Here is a 12,120-nt window from a genome sequence, read left to right as displayed (position 1 = left end):
CCCGCTCCACCTCCGCGCACGAATCGCTGACGATAGAGAGAGCAAGGCAGGCGTGACCCAGCAACGTTCTCCACCGGCTACTGATCGCGATGACTTTGTGACCGATAATTACATGTTAACAGGGACCCATCCACACCGAATCCCAACTGAAAGACCGGCGAAAGTCGCCAGTCGCCAGGTTTAACACGGAAAGCCTGGCACGGACCGTGTAGTAATAATCGAATAAAAAGGGTTACCACCAAACTGAAGTAGCTTTCTCAGTGATAAGCAATTTGGAGAACGAATCGTCCCTGTTAAATCCGACATATTTGACCTGTCAGATATATTTAAAAATCTGAATTTATTAAATAAACACTTACAAAGGGGAGGGACTGCAATCTCATATCAAGCAACGAATCTATGACCGCTTTCGTTGGAAATCTCAAACTTTTCAGCGGCAGCTTCCTTCACCGGGTGACGATCTGATTGTATATCTTGTTGGAAGTCCAGGCCCCGGAACGTTACGTTACCTGTCTACTCTCTTCCATGAACGCTGAGTTTCCTCCGGCATTTTGTGCGTGCTCTGCGCGGATTTCCAGCGTCCGCAGACTTTTTCTTGTCTGTGACCGTCCGCCGAAGCAGCCCGGCTGCGGGGCGGAATTTCGGCGCGGGGAGATCGGGTCACGCCGCCGAGGAAGACCCTCCGTCCCCGGCGGCCTTCAGCGCTTCTTCCATCCTGCAGTGTCCTTTCGGTTTTAACTACCGTCAGTCATGCAAGTCCCGGGTGGCGACTCGGGTATACCATCGCGCTCAGCTGCAGAAGGAATCTTCACAGCTGTCTCTATAACCATTTTGTTTGACCAGTCGGGGTTGTTGGCCCAGAGCCGAACCCCCGAACCTGGAGGAGCGGTGGACCGCTCCTAGTCTGGCCTCTACCCTTTGACCTGTTTGGCGTGGGTGACCCTACCGAGAGGGCAAAGCGTAAAGCCCTGACGCCAGCTAACGTAGCTCTCCGGGTCATTGAGGCACGCAAGTCTCCAAACCCAGCGCCAAGGCTGTGGTCCTCTTGCAGGTGAAGACTGGGCAGTGAATCCATTAGGGGTGACCGTGAGAGATGTTGGCTCCACATTACAAGAATGTCTTATTGAACTGCGGAGTGATATAACAGCTCAAGCAAGACTGATGGATAACTGGTGACTTTATACTTTATTGTCGCCAAACGATTGATACTAGAACGTACAATCATCACAGCGATATTTGATTCTACGTTCTAGTATCAATTGTTTGGCGACAATAAAGTATAAAGTCACCAGTTATCCATAAGTCTTGCTTGAGCTGTTATTGGACTTCTGGATAACTGGTGATGTTGAAAATAAGTTTCCACAGCTCTGGGAGAAAACATCGTTTTTTTAAAAAAATTGGATTCCCCACCTCATCTAGTTGGTTTCTTAAGTTTGTAAATGAGGGATGATAGTGGTGCTAAGCTCCCACTGACTATCAAATGGCCTGCGACTCAAATAGCCTCTGACAATCAAGCAAACACGAGGAAATCTGCAGATGCTGGAAATTCAAGCAACACACACAAAATGCCGGTGGAACGCAGCATCCACAGGAAAGTGTCCTGACGAAGGGTCTCGGCCTGAAACGTCGACTGTGCTTTTTCCTGTGGATGCTGTCTCCTCTGACAATCAAGTCCAGCTCCTGGCCTTTACGTGTGGCTCAGCTACGAACCGTTTCTACCGACAGGAGAAGAGGCAAAGGCGGGTTACTGCGCCTTAAAACCGGTCCCTTCGGGTAAATGGCGCTTGTCAGCCGTGGTTGGCAGCTCATCTGCTTGGTCCAACCAAGCAGAATTCACTGCCAAGAAGGCCCACCAGCGCCTTTACTTCCTGAGAAAACTAAAGAAATTTGGCCTGTCCCCTAAAACCCTCACTAATTTTTTATAGATGCACTGTAGAAAGCTTTCTTCCAGGGTGCATCACAACCTGGTATGGAAGTTGTCCTGTCCAAGACCGGAAGAAGCTGCAGAAGGTCGTGAACACGGCGCAGCACATCACACAAACCAATCTTCCATCCGTGGACTCACTTTACACCGCACGCTGTCGGAGCAGTGCTGCCAGGATAATCAAGGACACGACCCACCCAACCAACACACTTTTCGTCCCTCTTCCCTCCGGGAGAAGGCTCAGGAGCTTGAAGACTGGTACGGCCACATTTGGGAACAGCTTCTTTCCAACTGTGATAAGACTGCTGAACGGATCCTGACCCGGATCTGGACCGTACCCTCCAAATATACGGACCTGCCTCTCGGTTTTTTTGCACTACCTTACTTCCCATTTTTCTATTTTCTATTTATGATTTATAATTTAAAATTTTAATATTGACTAATTTTAAACTATTTTTGATATTTAATATTTGTAATCCAAGGAGCGGGAAGCGCAGAATCAAATATCGCTGTGATGATTGTACGTTCTAGTATCAATTGTTTGGCGACAATAAAGTATAAAGTATCTCGGAGAAGGAAAACTCTGATCTCAGACCTCCGCGGCTCTTCGGCTGTACCCGCTCATAGGGGAGGCTTCGGGAGTAAACGCCGAGGAAAAATCCGGAGCTGGGGTCCCTCAGGCCAGTGAGGGGACCTCGAGTTCAACGCTGGCTGGCAACTCCATTGGCGCCGAACTGTAGCGGTCTCTGCGGCTCCCTGGGGGTTCATCAGATGCGCGGAGCGGATGTCCCAGGCTTGCGTGTCTAGACAGCAACATCCACGAACGACCCTGGCCGACGGAGTCCTCACATTTAGTTGAACGTGGCTCTGGATAAGCTGTTCACCTGCCATCAAAAGCTGGTAACCACCCTGCTGTGAAAAGAGGCACCCTTCGATTACCTTTAACCAAGCTGCGGCAAGATATTCAAACACTCACTAGTTTGTATCAGTCGCCAAGATCTCACTGAATACCCACAGTAACAATGTTAAGTGTTTTTTTTCATTGCTGGTTGGAAGAAAATTATATTATAAATATTGTAAATAAAATATCCTACCCCGGAGCTTTGAAATAGTTTTATTTTTCATATACACCCGAAACATTATATTTAACATACAATACCTACAACCTGTTAAAACATAAATATTAACTGTATATCAGAATAATTAGTACGGTCGACCCAAAAAAAAACTTTAGCAACTAACGGAGACTACGGAGGGTGGTGGTGGTGGGGGGGGGGGGTGAGGTAAATGAGAGGCACAAGAGGGCCACAAGCAGAAAACGGTTTGAGAACCAGGTGCATTTAAGGAAAGCCCCAGGGCGTTCTACAGGTGTGAAGAACAGAGGGTTGACTAGATTGAGAGTAGGACTGATCAGGGACAACACGTGCCTGGAGTCGGAGGAGTTTGGGGTGATACTTTGCTTCGGTAGAGGGGCTTCCAACCTTTTTTATGCTATGCACGCCGTTCCCTTAACCGAGGGGCTCATGGACCCACCCACCGCGAGTGAGAGGGACCCTGCTGATGGCGAGGACAACAGGCTGATGTTGTCAGAACGTGCCGACGTTAAGGAAGAGGATGTGCTGGAACTTTCGAAAGTTAGCATCGATAAGTTCCCCGGGACAGGGCAGAATATACCCTAGGTTGGTACAGGAAGCGAGGGAAGAGATTGTTGTGCCTTTCGAGATCATCTTTGTCTCCTAACTGGCCACAGGAGTAGAAGCAGATGATTGGATGGTGGCAAAAGTTATCCCTTTGTTCAGGGAATGGAGTAGGAATAATGCTGGGAATTATAGACGGTGAGTCTTACGTCAGCGGTGGGCAAACTATTGGAGAGACGGGGTTAACGAGCATTTGGAGAAGCGTAGTCTGGTTAGGGATAGTCAGCATGGCTCTGTGAGGGATACCTCGTGCCTCAAGATCCTGACTGAGTTCTTGAAGAAGTGACAAGCCACACTGGTGAAGGACGAGCAGTGGATGTTGTGTATATGGATTTTAGTAAGGCATTTGATAAGGTTCCCCATTCAAAAAGACAGGAGGCTTGGGATCCAGGGAAACTTGGCCGCGTGGATTCAGAATTGGCGGTCGTAGATTGGGGTGTATTCCGCCTGGAGGCGAAGCACACAAATTGCTGGAGGAACTTAGCAGGCCAGGCAGTAACCATAGAAAGAGTAAACAGCTGACGTTTCGGGCCGGGACCCTTGGCCTGCTGAGCTCCTCCAGGTCCAACATTTTGTGTGTATGAGCATAATTTTAAAGTGATTGGAGGAAAATATGGGGGGGGGGGTGGCAGGGGTACATTTATTTTACAAAGAGGAGCGAATGCATGAAACTCTCAGCTAGGGTGGTGGTAGAGGCAAATACATTAGGGGCATTTACGAAACTCAGATGAATGACAGGAAAATTGAGGTGTTAGATTTACCTTGTGCATTAAGGTCGGCATATTATTGCGGGCCGAATGGCCTGTTCTCTGTAAGTGGGGAGCGTCCCTTCACAGTCCTGACTTGTAGACAGGGGTGGGGGGGGGAAGGTTAATGTGGTGGATGTGGAGTGCATGGACTAATTCCACCTGGGCAAGCATTGAATGGCCTGTCACACTCCTGACATGTAGAAAGGGGAAAGACCCTGGGATGGCAAGGGGTGAGTCATTCACCACAGGGCCCCCCTCCCTTAGAGCTTCCAGCCTTGCACCTTCCCCCCTCCCTCATCAAGCACAGAAACCCAAGGTGCGAACCTCAGAGATCAGAACATCGGACAGACAGAAAAGTGAACTCCAGAATTAAAACCGTATAATTTATTATTAAACTGTCGTCTCCTGCGGAATTCTCCACGTGGAGGTGGGATTGTCGGGAATGGTGGGAGGAAGGAGGTTCAGCTGACTTTGCGCCCCCTTGTGGACAGGTGATGTTCGGCAGGTGGTTCCCCCCCCATCAGAATGCAGCCACGTCCACAGCAGCAACTTCACAGCCAATCCTGCCGCCCCGCCCAACCCAAATCCAACCCCCCCACCCCTCCCCCTTACCGTGTGGTGGGGACCTACACAGCAAGATCCCAACAAACGGGAGAGCGGCGAAGGGCACAGGAGAAGAGCAAGAGAAAAGTTGACGAGACGGGTGACGATAATTAGGAGAGAGGGGTGAGGGGCGGGAGGAGAGAGGGGTGAGGGGCGGGGGGCGAGAGGGGGAAGGAGAGAGGGGTGAGGGGCGGGGGGCGAGAGGGGGAAGGAGAGAGGGCTGAGGGGCGGGGGCGAGAGGGGGAAGGGGAGAGGGCTGAGGGGCGGGGGGCGAGAGGGGAGGGGCGAGAGGGGAGGAGCGAGGGGGGAGGGAAGAGGGGTGAGGGGCGGGGGGCGAGAGGGGAAAGGAGATGGGTGAGGGGCGGGGGGCGAGAGGGGAAAGGAGATGGGTGAGGGGCGGGGGGCGAGAGGGGAAAGGAGATGGGTGAGGGGCGGGGGGCGAGGGGGGAGAGGGGGAGAGTGTGAGAGGGAGAGCAGCAGGGAGACAGTTGACACCTACAGACACACACCACACCCCTGGGTTTGTGTTTCTGGAGTGTTCGCGCCCCCATCTCTACGACCACCCCTCCCACAGTCGAACATCCCGGGCTGAGACCCCGCTCTCCGGCCGTTCCGTGGACCGAGTGTCGGCGGCGATCGCGGATCTCAGCCCCGGGCCCCGCCGTCGGTGTTTCGCTTGGGCCGGGCCGGGCTGCGCGGCCCTTGCCAGTAGTCCTGGCAGAGGCGTTCGATGGCCGATCCGTCCGAGGGGCGGCGGCCCGGGTCCGGCGAGGAGGCGACGGCGGCGGCGGCGGGGTGGAAGGGGCCCGGCCCCGGGAGCTCGGGCTCCACCGCCGCCCGCTCCAGCACCCGGAGTTCGAGGCGGGCTACGGTCTGGCTGAAGCCGTTCTCGGTGGCGATGCAGTGGTAGACAGCCGAGTCGCGGAGCTCCAGCGAGCGCAGCAGCAAGCCGAGCTCGGTCCGCAGCAGCCGCGGCTCCCGGCCCAGCTGGAGATGGACGGGGGCGAGGACAGGGGAGGGAGAAGTGTAGGGAGGTGGCGATGGCGGGGGAAGGAGGAGCGGGAAGATGAGGGGATGGGGAGGACGAGAGAGGAGAGACGGGGAGGGGGGAGGGGGAGGACGAGGTGGAGAGAGGGAGGGGGAGGAGGAGGGAGGGAGGGGGAGGAGGAGGAAGGGAGGGGGAGGAGGAGAGGGAAGGGAGGGTGGGGAGGAGGAGAAGGGGAGGAGAGGGGAGGAGAGGGGAGGAAGGGGAGGAGAGGGGAGGAAGGGGAGGGGGAGAGAGGGAAGAGAAAGGAGACGGGGAGGGGAGGAGGTTGGGAGGGAGGGGAGAGGTTTGGGATGGAGGAGGAGGGAGGGAGGGATGAGATTGGGAGGGAGGGAGGAGGAGAGGGGAGGGAGGAGGAGAGGGGAGGAAGGGTGGGGGGAGGGAAGGAGAGGGTTAGAGAAAGTGGGAGTGGGAAGAGAGAGTGGAGGGAAGAGGGAGAGGAGCAGGGATGGAGAGAGGGGAAGGAAAGGGGAGTGAGGGGAAGGAAAGGGGAGTGAGGGGAAGGAAAGGGGAGTGAAGGGAAGGGGAAGGGGGATAGGCAGGGGTTGGGGTGTCACGGGGAAAACAAAGAACAGATCAACAACAGCTACAGCCGGAGCTCCCGCAGAGCAGAGAAAGCGTGAAAGACACATTCACTCACACACACAGACACGTTAACAGAGAACTTACGCTGTCTGTCAGACTCTCTATCTCTCTCTCTCACACACACACACACACACACACACACACCCTGTTACCCCGTTCTGAACCACTGCTCCGGTCCTCTTCCCGGTCACCTTCGCGCACTCCGCTCCCTCGCCCGACCGGGAACCTCTCCCACACTCACAGCCCCGCTAACAACGTCCGTGGAGAGAACAACTCACTTCGCCACACCCCCCTCCCCGTCTAAACCCCGGGTGTTCGTACCAGTTTCCTCCGGGAGGCGGAAGGACGTTCCACCAGCCACTTGGTGGTGGCTCTGGGCGACCGCGGTCGGCACTCCAGGAATGTGCTGCTCCCCTCCACACCGAACTGAACCGTGTTCGAATCCAGCCTCCCCACTGCGGGCACAGAGAATCCCGGTCACCGACAGCTCACCGTTCCCCGGAAAACTCAACCCTCCCACCCACGCAGCGCACAGTTCCCGTCTCCCTAGGTCAGACCCACACCGGGAGCATCGCGCACAGTTCCCGTCTCCGTCCGAAATCACTGGGTCAGACCCACACCGGGAGCGGAGCACCGCGCACAGTTCCCGTCTCCGTATCCCTAGGTCAGACCCACACCGGGAGCATCGCGCACAGTTCCCCTCTCCGTCCGAATCACTGAGTCAGAGTCACACCGGGAGCACCGTACATAGTTCCCATTTCCCTGGGTCAGACCCATACCGGGAGAACCGTGCACAGTTCCCGTCTCCCTGGGGTCAGACCCACACCGGGAGCACCGTGCGCAGTTCCCATCTCCCTATCCCTGGGTCAGACCCACACCGGGAGCACCGTACACAGTTCCTGTCTCCGTATCCCTGGGTAAGACCCACACCGGGAGCACCGTACACAGTTCCTGTCTCCGTATCCCTGGGTAAGACCCACACCGGGAGCACCGCGCACGGTTCCCGTCTCTCTGGGTCAGACCCACACCGGGAGCACCGTGTACAGTTCCCGTCTCCCCGGGTCAGACCCATACCGTGAGCACCGCGCACAGCTCCCGTCTCCCTGGGTCAGACGTACACCGGGAGCACCGTACACAGTTCCTGTCTCCCTGGGTCAGACGCACACCGGGAGCACCGTGCACAGTTCCTGTCTCTGTATCCCCTGGAGTCAGACCCACACCGGGAGCACTGTGCACGGTACCCGTCTCCGCATCCCTGGGTCAGACCCACACCGGGAGCACCGTACACAGTTCCTGTCTCCGTATCCCTGGGTCAGAGCCACACTGGGAGCACCGCACGTGGTTCCCGTCTCCCTGGAGAAACAGATACCATTCCCACCGGTTCTGGAGGGCGTTCTCGGGCTCTTTACCTTTCATGTGGAAACCCTGGCACTGACGAACGGGGTCACCATTCCGGACGTCCTGCCGTCTGCTCCGTCTGCGGGACGGGGTGGGAGGAGAGGGTGAAAAAAAGTGGGGGGGAGGTGGAGATAGGAAGAGAGAACTGATTATCCTGATAGTTCCCTCGATTTCCCTCCGACACTTAATTCCCTCATTCTGTCCCCTCTGTCTCCCCCCCCCACCATCTGTCCACACCTCTCCCTTCATCCTGCTCTCTCCCTCTCCGCCCCCACCCCTCTGTCCACTGCCCATCACCGATCAGCCTCTGCACCTTCTGTCCTCTTGCTGACCCGGGCGCTGCACCCTGCATCACCCTCTCCTCACCTTCCCATCCCTTCTATTTCTCTCTCCCCTCCCTGTCGCATCCTCCTCCCAACCTCCTTCCTCTCTGTCCCCTCCCTCCCTCTGTTCCCCCCTTCCCTGCCCTCCATACTGCCTCCTGTAAACTCTGCCCCCTCCCCCGTTATTGACGCACCGTTTGGCAGCCGGGCTGTACCGGGAACAGGCTCGTCCGTCCCAGGCGCAGTAAGGGTCCCGCGCCAGGCAGCAGTCGGCACACCCCCGGCCGTAGTGCCCGCAGCGATGCAGGGACAGCTGGGTGACCCCCACCTCCGACGACACGTACAGCTGCTGCTGTGGGAGTACAGGGGAGCAGAGAGAGAGAGCGTTAGCACCCCGGGGTGGGGGTGAGGGGTGCGGAGAAGGGGAGTGGGCTGAGCTCTTATATAAAGCATCGGTCGGACCGCACCTGGAGCAGTTTTGGGCTCCTTATCTAAGAAGGGACTTGCTGACATTGGAGAGGATGCAGAGACGGTTCATGAGAACGATCCTGTGAATGAAAGGGTTAACACAGGAAGAGCGTTTGAATCCTCTGGGCTGGAGTTGAGAAGAATGAGGGGGGATCTCATTGAAACCTATTGAATATTGGAAGGCCTCGATAGGGTGGACTTGGAGAGGATGTTTCCTATGGTGGGGGAGTCTAGGACCAGAGGGCACAGCCTCAGAATAGAGGGATGACCTTTTAGGACAGAGATGAGGAGGAATTTCTTCAGCCAGTGGGTGGTGAATCTGTGGAAGTTGATGCCACAGGCAGGTGTGGGGGACAGGTCATTGGGTGTATCTAAAGCGGAGGTTGGTGGGTTCTTGATTAGTAAGCGTGTCAAGGGATACGTGAAGAAATCAGGAGAATGGGGTGTTGAGAGGGAAATGATGGAATGGTGGGGCAGCCCCAATGGGCCAAATGGCCTAATTCGAATGGTGCGAGGGCAGTGAGGTGCGGAGGGAGGGACTGAGGAATGAGGCATTGAGGACCGTGCACCGACAAGGAGGAAAGGAACAGATTGGAGGGAGGGTGTGGCGAGAAGCGAGGAATTCTTCCCCATTCCACAACCATCCTGTGGGATCCCGGTCCCCGTGTCCTTACTCGTTTCGAGGAGATCTGAATGTCCTTCACCGCCGCGGGAGTCTGCAACATCACAGAGATTTGAAGAGGGTTAGAGTACGACAGAGTCTCTCTTGAACCCCAAGATCACTCAGCAGAGATGGAGAGCAGGAAGTCTGGCTGACTCAGATTCTTACTCCCCCCTCCCTCTCAGCTTCCAGTAGAGATTATACTGTAATTCAAAGTCCCTGGGGTCACCAGTGACCAGAAGCTCAACCGGACCAGCTGCACAAACACCATGGCTACGAGAGCAGGCCAACGGTTGGGGGTCCTTTGGAGAGTGACCCTCCCCCAACATCCCAAGTCCTTTCCCATATCTACAAGTTGGGAGCATGATCGGACACTCCCCCACTTGTCTGGTTGAGTTAGTCCGTGCCCTCCGCATCCACCACATCAGCTGTCCCACTCCTTGCCTGGGTAAGTGTAGCTCCAACAACTCTCAAGGAGGGTGATCCTGTCCTCGGCAGCACAGCCCACTCGGTCTGCACTGCACCCAACCCCTAAGATGCTCCCTCCCTCCCCCACAGTGCTAACTTTCCTCCCCATCCCAAACGGAATCGGTGGACCCGCATCTCTCCTCCGTCCCAACTGGGAATCAGTGGACTCTCACCTCACCCTCTCCATCCCATCTTGGAATCAGTCCCTGGTGGACCCTCAACCCTCCCTCCCCGACCTAACTGGGAATTGGTGGACCCTCTATGACCCAACTGGGTATAGGTGGACTCCCTGCTGCCCCTGTTCCAAACGTGGATCAATAGACTCTCCACGTCCCAACTGGGAATCAGTGGATCCTCCCCATCTCAGATGAGAACTGGTAGATCCTCCTGTCCCAAGAGGGAATCGGCGGGGTCTCTCCACCCCCACCCCACAATTCAACTGTCAATTGGTAGACCCTCTACCCTCCCTCTTCGTCCCAACTGGGAATTGGTGGACATCTCCAGCACCTTGACCCCCCCACACACACACACACATCCCTCTTCGACCCACTTACTCGGAAAACCTGAACCTCCTCCAGGGTCACTTCCTCCATTTTGCCCTTAGAATCCGTCAGGACGACCACCTTCTGGACTGTGCCCAGGTCTGTGGGGTGGAGAGACCAAACACAAAACTTGAGGGTGAAGGTATCGCCCCCACACCTCCCTCAGTGCAGTGCTCCCTCCTCACTGCCACTCCCACAGTGCAGAGCTCCCTCCTCAATGTCCTTCCCCCAGCAGCGTGGAGATCCCTGCACACTGTCCTGCCCCCAGTGCAAAGCTCCCTCATCACCACCACTCCCACAGCATGGAGTTCTCTCCTCAGCACCCCTCCTCAGCACAGAGCTCCCTCCCCACCACCCCTCCCCCAGCACAGAGATCCCTCCTCACCGTCCCTCCCCCAGTATGGAGATCCCTCCTCACAACCCCTCCCCAGCATGGAAATCCCTCCTCACAACCCCTCCCCAGCATGGAGTTCCCTCCCCAGCATGGAACTCCCTCTACACTATCCCTCCCTACCACGCTCTCTTCTCACCCTCCCTCCCCCCAGCATGGAGCTCCTCCCTCCCCACCCCTCCCTCCCTCCCCCCCTCCCCCTCCGCCCACCTGTGCCGAGGAACAGCACCTCGTAACGCCCGTCCACCGCGTCGACTCGATCGACGGCCAGGGCAGTGAACCTGTAGGCAGTACCGGTCCTGAGCACCAGGGGGCGGCCGTGAGTGGGCTGCACCGCGTTGTACATCAGCGGATGGCCGCGCACGAAGTGGAGGAAGCCGTCGCGATGATCCTTGCTGGTCCGGACGCTCGGCGTGAACGCGCCCCCTGCGCACTGAGGAAGGAGAGGGCTCAGACCCCCGGCCCACTGCCTCCCCCCCCTACCGCCCACCGCCCACCGCCAGCACCCTTCATTTCATTTTTAAATCTTCTTATTAATTATTATTGAAAATTGACAACAAAAAAATTAAAAAGATCAAGTCAATATATCAATATGTACAATAAGAGCAAGCTATTAACCAAGCTAAACAGTATATCAATAACAAAACAAAATGTTAAAGCTATTTCTTTAAAAAAAGGAAAAAAGAACCCTTACTAACTAAAACAAAAATAAATCCCAGCTAACAAGAAAAAAAAACCCATTTGGAGCACAAACTTGGAGCTATACGCCATACAAGCTTCTATAAAAAAAGACATCAATCCTCCAACCAAATCCATTTACCCAAGAATCAGAAGGAACCATCTTAATTAACTCAAATCAAATGATAGTAACAGGCAAAAGAGCCCCACCTTTTCTCAAAGTCAAATCTAGGATCAAAAGTTTGACTTCTGATTTTTTCCAAACTAAGACATAGAATTACCTGGGAGAACCGTTGTATCAAAGTGGGAGCAGAGACATCTTTCCATTTTAATAAAATAGCCCTTATAGCCAATAATGTAGAAAATGCAATTAAATGTTGGTCTGATATAGAAATACCGTGAATATGTTGAGGAATTATACCAAACAAAACTGTCAATTTATTAGGTTGTAAATTAATTTTTAAAGCTTTAGAAATTGTAGAAAAAATAGATTTCCAAAACTGTTTCAATACAGAACACGACCAAAACATATGTGTCAATGTAGCTATCTCAGTCACACTGACTATTAACATTAGGAAATATTTTAGA

At 54.8% G+C, this 12,120-nt stretch overlaps 1 protein-coding gene across 1 annotated transcript in view; it reads right to left on the bottom strand.

Moving 5' to 3' along the window:
- Positions 1 to 4,739: 4,739 nt before the first annotated feature.
- The window catches only part of LOC140190175 (semaphorin-3F-like), a 69,385-nt gene continuing 62,004 nt past the window's right edge, over positions 4,740 to 12,120 (bottom strand). Inside the window, exons 2-8 of the mRNA XM_072246687.1 lie at positions 11,065 to 11,287; positions 10,476 to 10,564; positions 9,467 to 9,508; positions 8,519 to 8,676; positions 8,013 to 8,080; positions 6,925 to 7,058; positions 4,740 to 5,960 (exon numbers count right to left, since the gene is read on the bottom strand). Coding sequence (XP_072102788.1) covers positions 5,619 to 5,960; positions 6,925 to 7,058; positions 8,013 to 8,080; positions 8,519 to 8,676; positions 9,467 to 9,508; positions 10,476 to 10,564; positions 11,065 to 11,287 — 1,056 coding nt within the window. The 3' untranslated portion in view covers positions 4,740 to 5,618. The remainder of the gene's footprint in view (positions 5,961 to 6,924; positions 7,059 to 8,012; positions 8,081 to 8,518; positions 8,677 to 9,466; positions 9,509 to 10,475; positions 10,565 to 11,064; positions 11,288 to 12,120) is intronic.

This window comes from Mobula birostris, chromosome 29, assembly GCF_030028105.1.
Source record: "Mobula birostris isolate sMobBir1 chromosome 29, sMobBir1.hap1, whole genome shotgun sequence".
In the NCBI taxonomy this organism is placed as follows: domain Eukaryota; kingdom Metazoa; phylum Chordata; class Chondrichthyes; order Myliobatiformes; family Myliobatidae; genus Mobula; species Mobula birostris.
This window is presented reverse-complemented; position numbering and strand designations above follow the sequence as displayed.